Consider the following 10,837-nt stretch of genomic DNA (forward strand, 5'->3'; position numbering starts at 1 on the left):
TTAGAACATGAAACATTCAGAAGGATCCACAGAGGTTAAAAAAAGTTTTGTTTTGTTTTACCACTTCACACTGATTAATTAACCATGACATATTGAATGTCAAACACTTGGTACGTCTGACACGTCGTCTTCAGTAGAAACCCGTTATATTTTTCCCAGGGGAGCGGCGTACTGACTGAGCGTCATCCTCCCGGACAGTGGAGTGTTACTATCACATGTGTGGACAATCATCACGTGCTGGCGCAAAGCGGGACGAGCTGGTGTTGATTTCCGATAACGCACGTGATGCTTGTAAATCGGCCCACACAAAAGAAGGCATCGGTGCAGTAAGAGGCGTTACGCAGTGCTTTTACGAATTTCTACCCATCACGACCGGCCCGCGACTCCTAACTATAAAGTGTCGGCTTCGTATCAAAGGTGGTTCCTAACCTCCTGCAAATGTATCCAACTTACGAGGGAGGATCTACTCCAGATGCTATAATTCACCAAGTTCCATGAATGAAGCAGACGCTTCGAGAAGTGTCGTCTGCTAGGATATCCGCTCGCAGAAGACCAGCCGATCAACATGGCGGCCCAACCGCTGTATGAGAAAAGGTTGTTGTTTGGCGCCACGGTGTGCACCATCGTGGCCTTTGTCTTTCAGTTGGTGGCAATATGTACGAACAATTGGCTAGTTCTGTCCGTGTCCGGAGACATCGGCGCTAATGTTACAGGACAGTTCTTGGTGAGTGCCAGAGCGGGGCTGTGGAGGGTGTGTCGGGAGGTGATTTCCATAGAAGTGGTGGAGAATGGTCACTTGGTGGAAACAAAAAGTAAGTTCCGCGTGAAAGTGAAAAAGTGTGTGTGGTTATGATTTTTTATGGATACTGTACGAAATGTCTTCAAACCAGTACTTCCTTCTTCAACTTTCTCAGTATACTATGTACAATGAAAAATAAAATCATTTGAATTGTGTTTATGATACTACTACTAATAAAAACCTGACAAGAAAAATAAAGTAAGTAAATGAATACGGCTAAACCGTGTATTTACTTCCATTTACTTCCCTTGCCTTTTGTCTCATCGGTTTAGCGATCAATAATTCACGGGATGACACCAAAGGGAAGTGAAGTGGAAATCTCCAAGTAAGACTTCCCTGCGCTATAATTAGATTAGTGCCACGTGAGACTTTGTGGCCGGGGGGTGGGGGACTTTGGGAATAAAGATGGCACAACCAAAAAGAAGAAAAAACGTTTGTTTTGTGAAATCTCAGCAGCAGTCGGTTCTATTAAATTGTTTGGTAATATTATTGTTACTTGAATATTGACAGAGATGCACACACGTTCGCACGCAAATACCCATACAATGATACATAGTGACACGCATACCGCAATATGGCCTCAGACCACAATTAATTTCGCTATATGTTTCTATATAGTCTTAGTGGCTATAACATTTTTATTAATATCAGCAGGCCCGTGAAGTTTTGTATGTACCTTTGCCTGCATGGGGGACACATACCCTGAAAAGGACATCCCTGTTGTCCAGCTCTTTCTCCCAGCATATTGGTTTAAACAGACACACCCTCTAAACCTGGCCGGAGTACACCCATTTTACACAAAAAGCACTACTTTTGCATAGGCCGGAATTACCACAAACAAGTCTTCAATGTCAACAAGTTACACATGTTTACAAACTACATGCTATCCCCTGTCAATTCAGTCAAACAGTTGCCACTTCATAGCTGTCTGCCATGATCACACAGCAGACTACTTGCGCGGTCAAATTTCCGGATTTTGGACAACCAAATGGGAAGATAACTGTAATCTGAGGCCATATCCAGGATTTTAGATTTTTAAAAAATAGAAGAGATGTAGACCTAATTAGAGGGCATCTCCCGACGGCGACTATGTAGACACCTACCGACACACACACACATACACATACACACGTAATATATATATATATATATATATGTATGTATGTGTATGTGTATGTGTATGTGTATGTGTATGTGTATGTATGTATGTATGTATGTATGTATGTATGTGTGTATGTGTATGTGTATGTGTATGTGTGTATGTATGTATGTATGTATGTGTGTATGTGTGTATGTGTGTATGTGTATGTGTATGTGTATGTGTATGTATGTATGTATGTATGTATGTGTATGTGTATGTGTATGTGTATGTGTATGTGTATGTGTATGTATGTATGTATGTATGTATGTATGTATATATATATATATATATATATATATATAAAGATTAGATAATTTAGTATTATATAAAACTATGACAAATAAAAACCAATAGGTAGCACAATATTATGCAAAACTAAAATAAGAGATCTTAATATATAAGCAATAAATTAAGACAACTTCGTATACACTAATACACTAAGATCAAACAGCATCTATAAAACGGTATTTATCGTTCCAGCTAATGCAACACAACTGGTATATCAAAAGCCGTGGATTGTGCTGTCCTGTTTGTGGGATGGTGCATATAAAAGATATCTTGCTACAAATTGGAAAAAAATGTAGCGGGTTTCCTCTCTAAGAACTTAATGTTAAATTACCAAATATTTGACATCCAATAGCCGACGATTAATAAATCAACGTGCTCTAATGATGTCGTTAAAAAAAACTTCTATGAAACGGATAATATTGAATCGGCGCGCGTAGAGAGAGGGATATATACACACATTCAAGCACGTGTGCAGGAATGTTAGCGGGAGGGGGGGGGGGGGGGTAGATTGTGGCAGGCGAAGTTTATTTTGGGAGGTCTAGTCATGCTCCGCTGGACAATATGTGCTTGAGCAGGGAGGGGTGTCGATCCCCGAATCCCCTCCCCTGCATACGCGCCAGACATTCAGTATTTGTCTTTCAGACGGGTCTGGTATTTGTTTTAACTTGCGTGCAGACATTACATTCCATTCTCCTCCCAGCACGTGGCGAGGCAAATGCACAGTCCACATAGTCGGCATGCTTGTACATGCGTGCAACTCTGTATAGTGTAGTGTAGTGTGTTGTTGATGGGCATCAAAACGGCATCAACGTGTCACACGTGCATCTATACGCAAACCTGGAGTGAAGGATGCTGGCATTCCAGTGTGCGCAAATTACATTTGCCCCTAATCCGTATGCGTGTACATGTACGTAATTAATAATACATATATACGCCAGGGCTTCTACATTATGGTAGCCCCACTACTAAACCGGGAGCCCAGAGAGGTTTAATTAGCATTGCGAGTACAAAAGGTCTGAGGCCTGGAATATGTAGGTGTGGGCTGTGGGACCCCCAAACGGCCATTCTTAAGTGTCATCTCCTGTACCAATCCGAGGGGCCGCCCCTCAAAATACCCCAAATTTTAAGTTTAATTAGCATGGTTGAGTACACCAATCAAACCTACACTAAAATGTTCTCTGTTGATGTACTAATTAAGATCCACCATTCTTAAGTGTCAGCTCCTGTACTTAGTCCACTTAAGAACGCCCCTAATTAGCACTAATTAGAAGTTTAATTAGCATGGTTGAGTACATCAACGAAACTGATGCCAAAATATTCTTTATGGTACCCTGACTAAGGATCAGTGATTCTTAAGTGTCAAAACCTGTTCCGAATCCACTTAAGAACGGGTCAAAGGTCAAATGGAATTTGAGAATACGAGTCACCAAACTAAACTTCATAGAACGCCTGAACTTTCCCGCTTCTGTGACATTCACCCCGATATCGGTGTCCACATTCTTTGGAAAATAGCGTACGTTCATCCAAATTGTAAAATAACTTTATCATCAGTCGTAAAAATAGGTAGCATGAAAACCTTTCCAAGGAAATGAATTCTATGTGATAAACAAACGTTAGATTATTCTAAACATATTTTATTACACTGTGAAAAACTAATAACAGAAAGAAATGCTGCTTTTGAATTACTAGCAAACATTATGTCTATTGACCAGTATGTTACAATATGTGACCAAAGTGACGAAAATCTCATGAACTGTATTTTGGGAGGAGAAAACAATGACCTGAATGGTCTTAATTTTCATCAGTGGATTGCGTTTATTTTAAGCATATCAAAATATATACATCTTTGTCGTCAGTACATCCGGTTGGATTTCTAAACTGTTATAAATAGTTATGAAGGGCATGTACTCTCTCTCTCTCTCTCTCTCTCTCTCTCTCTCTCTCTCTCTCTCTCTCTCTCTCTCTCTCTCTCTCTCTCTCTCTCTCTCTCTCTCTCTCTCTCTCTCTCTCTCTCTCTAATATTAATGTATTACGGTACCTGTATTTTTGTGTTATTTATTTAATTTGAACGTGTGATTGTATGCAATCTTCATTTATGGAGGAAATAAAGAATATCATCATCATCATCAATCCACCCAATTTCAGGTTAATTAGCACGATCGAGTACATCAACAAAACTAACGTTAAAATGTTCTCTGTTGGTGTACAAATTAAGATCCTCCACCATTCTTAAGTGTCAACTCCTGTACTTAATCCACTTAAGACTGCCACTAATTAGCGCTAATTAGAAGATTAATTAGCATGACTGAGTACATCAACGAAACTGATGCCAAAATATTCCTTAGGGTACCCCAACTAAGGATCAATGATTTTTAAATATCAACCCCTGTACTGAATGCACTTAAGGTCAAAGGTAACAATTTGCCCAATATTAGGTTTATTAGCATTCACGAGTACATCAAAACATTAATATGTTCTCTGTTGGTATGATAAACAAGACCCACGATTCTTAATGTCAACTCCTGTAGTTAGTCCACTTTAAATGCAATGAGTGTGAAATGAAAATGTATGATTAATATAACTAAATTTCTATTTGATTGTAATATTATATGAATATGATGATATGACGGGATCGTTGGTGGTGAGAGCATTGAAGAGGAAGACATGACAGTATCATCTGAAGATGAGGCAGTCCTTTACAAGGATGAAGATTAAGGAAGGTGAAAGTTGTTTAAGCAGGCAATGAAATGGAACCAGACTGGAACTCAAGGGGTACCCTAAAGAATATTTTGGCATCAGTTTCGTTGATGTACTCAGTCATGCTAAGTAATCTTCTAATTAGCGCTAATTAGTGGCAGTCTTAAGTGGATTAAGTACAGGAGATGACACTTAAGAATGGTGGAGGATCTTAATTTGTACATCAACAGAGAACATTTTTATGTTAGTTTCGTTGATGTACTGGATCGTGCTAATTAAACCTGAAATTGGATGGATTTTGACCTTTGACCCGTTCTTAAGTGGATTCAGTACAGGTTTTGACACTTAAGAATCACTGATCCTTAGTCAAGGTACCCTAAAGAATATTTTGGCATCAGTTTCGTTGATGTACTCAACCATGCTAATTAAACTTCTAATTAGTGCCGTACTTAAGTGGAGTACAGGAGATGACACTTAAGAATGGTAGATCTTAATTAGTACATCAACAGAGAACATTTTAACGTTAGTTTCGTTGATGTACTCGATCGTGCTAATTAACCTGAAATTGGGTGGATTGTGACCTTTGACCCGTTCTTAAGTGGATTCGGTACAGGTTTTGACACTTAAGAATCACTGATCTTTAGTCAGGGTACCTCAAAGAATATTTTGGCATCAGTTTCGTTGATGTACTCAACCATGCTAATTAAACTTCTAATTAGGGGCGTTCTTAAGTGCACTAAGTACAGGAGCTGACACTTAAGAATGGTGGATCTTAATTAGTACATCAACAGAGAACATTTTGGTGTAGGTTTGATTGGTGTACTCAACCATGCTAATTAAACTTAAAATTTGGGGTATTTTGAGGGGCGGCCCCTCGGATTGGTACAGGAGATGACACTTAAGAATGGCCGTTTGGGGGTCCCACAGCCCACACCTACATATTCCAGGCCTCAGACCTTTTGTACTCGCAATGCTAATTAAACCTCTCTGGGCTCCCGGACTATACCATGGCTAGTGGTATTTAATATTGGGCTAGTAAAGATATACTATTGCCATGCCCGATGGCCAGTGAACAAAAGTTGTCAAATGCTGTATTTGTCTATTTTGTAAATTTATATATAAATATCCTTACCTCACCTCCATCCCCTACTCTTGGTGTTTTTAAGTTCTATCTCCCTCTCTAGTATGTGACATTATTACTATTAGTAAAATTGTATTAAAATTAACTTAAAAGTAAAGTCGGGCTAGTGAATTTTTAATTGTGGCTAGTAAATTTTAAAAATCACTGATCCCATGGCTAGTGGATTTTATAAAATTCTAGAAGCCCTGGATACGCACACGCATACGGAAGGAGATGTTTTATTTAACGACGCACTCAACACATTTTATTTACGGTTATATGGCGTCGGACTTATGGCTAAGGACCACACAGATATGGAGAGAGGAAAGCCGCTGCCGCCACTACATGGGCTACTATTTCGATTAGCAGCAAGGGATCTTTTATATGCACTATCCCACAGACAGGACAGCACATACCACGGCCTTTGGTATACCAGTCGTGGTGCACTTGCTGGAACGAGAAATAACCCAATGGGCCCACCACAGGGATCGATCCCATACCGACCGCACCCTGAACTGAACTGAACTTTATTTACACTCAGGCCGTAGTCTACGGCATATGAGGATATATATACATACAGCAGTCAATATAATTGTAACAAGATGGTGGGTGTACATAAATACAATAAATACATACTAATAAATACCAAAAATACACAGAATATCAGCCAGAGGATTTGAAAGTATTCATAATTAGATTACAAAAAATAAAACGTTTTCTAAGGACACCAGCTTTCTTAGAGTTGTGTAATTTATAAAATTTATATATATTTGGTTTAGACTGACAGAAAGATGGTAAGTAACGCTTTCTTTCATTCTTGAAAAACAAACATGTAAATATATAATGAAACTCATCTCCGATACCGTAATTATTACACAATGGACATATTCTACTTTGTAGTGGTACATTTTTCCATCTGCCCGTTTCAATTGGAATATTATGATTTGATAATCTGAAGCGTAATAATGGATACCAATGTTTTCTCTCTATAATTGTGATGTATGTCTCAAATTCAACAGTATTTTAAAATAATTTGTAATTTGAAGCTTTAGATGAGTTATGAATATAAGTATACCATGTTTGTAAGTATTGATCCGTAAGCTTTGTATAAATATACGTTTTCAACATGGAAGCACTAGTAATAGCATTGCATTGTGATAACCACAGGCCGACCAACCTTTTGGAATTTTCATTACGTACTCTGAATTCCGGAATTGATGCCAAATATCCGGAATTGTTTTTAATTTATTCAAATTTGTTTTTAAGCAACTAATTCTTATTACATTTTACGTTCTTAGAATTAAATATCTTTATCACACATTTCAATCTGAGCCCCGTTCTGTCTACTTGTGTGCCATTAGCAAGGCGTGTGTCTATTGTCAACAGCCGACCAATGGAAATGTCGAGTAAAGTGAAGCCATAATTATGAAAACAAATTCTTTATTTTTTATACTCGCGGAGTTTGTATTCATTTTAAAGATATTTTAAATATCATGTACCTACGGGGCAGGCATCGGTTCTATTGCGAGGCATGCAATTTTGCCACCGTGGATCAAAACATGAATATATAACACAAAAACGCTACGATCGTACAAAATAGAAACAAACCGAACCCACAATTGTCTTCATTCCATTGGCTTTCATATGCAACATTTGACTAAATAATATTTGGAAACCACTAATGTATGACTCATCCATGACAATGTACCTACCGATGTTATTTTATTCAAGTTAGTTAAACAGTAACGCGATTTTCTTTTTCTTTACATAGGCACACCAAAAGTGTTACTCTAATAGTAATGTAAGCGGCGTAATGCAGAACGACAGCCAGTTTTAATGTGGGTAGCAGACGTTTCGTCCCCGAACCAGTTCGCCACAAATCAGTTCGACCCAACTACTTGCATATGATGAAATAGTGCACATTTGACTGTGTATCTACATAAATGTAACACTGGTCCCAAGTTTGTTTGTCACTTTATTGCTAATCTGTATGTGGGAGTCTTAAACTGTAATATAATATTTGCTAATAAAGTGTGTTTTTAGGGAGGGGGTGTGAACCTATTAATGATTTTGTGTGTGTTTGCGTGGGTGGGAGGGAGTTTCAGTTCACAATTAAATAATTATATACTCGTTTGTACTGTCATTTTGCAAATATATGTTAAACATGACATTTTTCGCGCTGGTTAAAATTACTTTTATGAAAATGATGTGTTTTCGCGTGCTTTAAATTATTGTTTTGAAAAGGGCGTTTGCGCGCATAAAAAATGAAAATATCAGAAAATTCTGGAAAAATATTTCCATTAGGTTGGTCGCCCTGTAACTACATCTATGTACAACCAATATCATCTAAAACAGATTTAACATACATAATCCATTTGTGATTATAAAAGTTATTATTAACATCATTCAGTAATAATGTGTAAACCAATAATGACAACTTGGACTATTTTCCAGTAATTAGTCGATACCAGAAAATTATTCTTATTTTTACGCTTACGGAGACGCCTAAATGAAATCTACTCATCATACTTGAAAGTGATTGCTACGGATTACGCATTGCGATTACATCCACGGAATACGGACAAATGGAATCTGAAATCGCTCGGTTTTTACCTCTTGTTTAATATTAGTGAACTGGGCAGTCACACAGACGTTTCATTACACACGGTTCACTGATTATTCTGTGAAATATATAACATTATACGGTACCTCACAATGTGCGTTGGGTTTTCAAGGCCGTACCTAGTATAAAATACCCATCTAGGTGTACGGGCTGCCTTTTATCGGGGGGGGGGGGGGGGGGAGGTGGCAGGATGATTTATTTTACCCGAATTTAAAAAAATGTCTGAATCTGGTAGTAATGCAAATATGAACGAAACGTTATTATCCAAACAGCTAGCTACATATAGGACTCCAAAACGAACCATTACGTTCTTTTACAAGGATTACAACTAACAATGTCAGTAGAGTGATGGAAATATATACATGGTGAAAATGTTTCAGCTCATTTTGCCCGAACGTCTTCATCGTTTTTGCCAAAATGCGATGATTTATAAAAGATGTCTTGTTATTAATGGAAAAATATATCGAGTTTTCTCTGTAAGACTATATATCAGAATTACCAAATGTTTGACATCCAATTGCCGATGGTTAATAAATCTTTAACCTTTGATAGACACAGTAGTTACAATCAACATGTACACCACCCCTCATCGTTAAAATAAATGAGAAACGTTTGGTGGTTAAGCTGCTCATTTCAGACATAACGGTGAGCGTATTTGACTTCTCTAGTTCCGCACATTTTATTTATAATTTTATTTTTAGAAGGACTTTGCATGTGTTACAAGCACAATACTAGTTCAAATTAAATTACAGGATTATACTAGTCAGATCTAACAGCATTTTATGACAACACTGTCATATGGTAATGGCAGGATTGGTAGTGTTAACTGTGGAATGAAAAGTTGAGTGCACTTTGAACTTTGACCCGGTGAGATGTTATTTGGTGTATTGCTACCTAAAAGGACGCTTCTAAACAACCGTGATGTCTTTAAACATTTATTCTATTCTATCTATTCTATTCTATTCTATTCTATTCTATTCTGCACAAATATGAGGGTGAGGCCTAAAAAAGGTGTCGTCCGAGAACCTGATCCTATCTAGGCAAAAAGGCCGACCCTTTTTTCCTCTTTTTTTGTTTTTGTTTTTTACTAATATGTAGTTGAAGAGTTCATAGGCCTACATAATGACATTTCATCTGGTGAAGGTAGTAAAGCAAGTCATCTTACACTACTGTTTTTTTCGGCACGTCCGAAGAAAAATACATTTGTTTTAATGTGTGTGCCATTTTAGTCAGATTTTTTTTTTTTTTTTTTTTTAATGAAGTGTTTTTCTCCAGTTTGGTTTGACGTAACAAATGAAAGGGAAAGCGTCCTGGAGGTGCGTTGTGTGTGTAGGGGGGGGGGGGGGGGGGGGGGGGGGGGGGGGGGCTCATGGGACAAGGGGGCGCATAATACGGGCTCATATAGACAAATCGCGCATGCGACGGTCCGATTAAAACAAGTATCGAAATACATTAGTTTCGATGAGAGCGACTAGTATCGAAAGCCTGTATTTCGTGGCGTTTGCAAAACGGACCGTACGCATGCCCCCACCCCCCCCTTGAAATATTATGAGACCCCCCCCTACCCCCCCCCCCCCCCCCCCCCCACCACCACGGCACACACACCAAAATGTAAGCCGCAGACCTATAAGATGTAACAGCCGGATCACATTTAAAAAAAAAAAATCTGGTAAAAGGTATAGTTACGGTTTTGCCGTCCAATTTTATTTTTCATTTTCGTGCGTTTAGTGCATATGTAAAGATATAATACAGTATCGCTACTATGCTATAAACTGGAGACATACTTGCTCGGCTGTTTTTTGTGTGCGTTTAACGTATGTGTGCAATTATTACCGCTGTCACATCTAGTCAGTAAAATTGTCACTGAGAGCTTGAATTACCGGTGATAATTTAGTAATGGACGACTGAAAGAACTGGATACATGGTCACTAACTAGATTCACTGTTCTGCCGTATCTCGCACTAGCATCTATGCCGCCATTCGATTAGCAATAATGTGATATAGAAATATTCCTCATGGTAAAACTGGTCGCAGTCACATTTTGTAGGGCGGACCAGCTTAAAATATAATGCTGTCATGTACCTAGTTGCAGGCGCGGATGCGCATTGTTTCCTTCAACTTCGAAGTGCCCCCAAAATCCAGGGTAGAATTTACGAAAGGTATTTACAG

At 38.4% G+C, this 10,837-nt stretch overlaps 1 protein-coding gene across 1 annotated transcript in view; it reads left to right on the forward strand.

Moving 5' to 3' along the window:
* The first annotated feature begins 328 nt into the window (after nucleotides 1-328).
* The window catches only part of LOC121379038 (epithelial membrane protein 2-like), a 60,169-nt gene continuing 49,660 nt past the window's right edge, over nucleotides 329-10,837 (forward strand). The window contains exon 1 of the mRNA XM_041507481.1: nucleotides 329-812. Coding sequence (XP_041363415.1) covers nucleotides 566-812 — 247 coding nt within the window. The 5' untranslated portion in view covers nucleotides 329-565. The remainder of the gene's footprint in view (nucleotides 813-10,837) is intronic.

The sequence above is a fragment of the Gigantopelta aegis genome, chromosome 8 (assembly GCF_016097555.1).
Source record: "Gigantopelta aegis isolate Gae_Host chromosome 8, Gae_host_genome, whole genome shotgun sequence".
Lineage (NCBI taxonomy): Eukaryota > Metazoa > Mollusca > Gastropoda > Neomphalida > Peltospiridae > Gigantopelta > Gigantopelta aegis.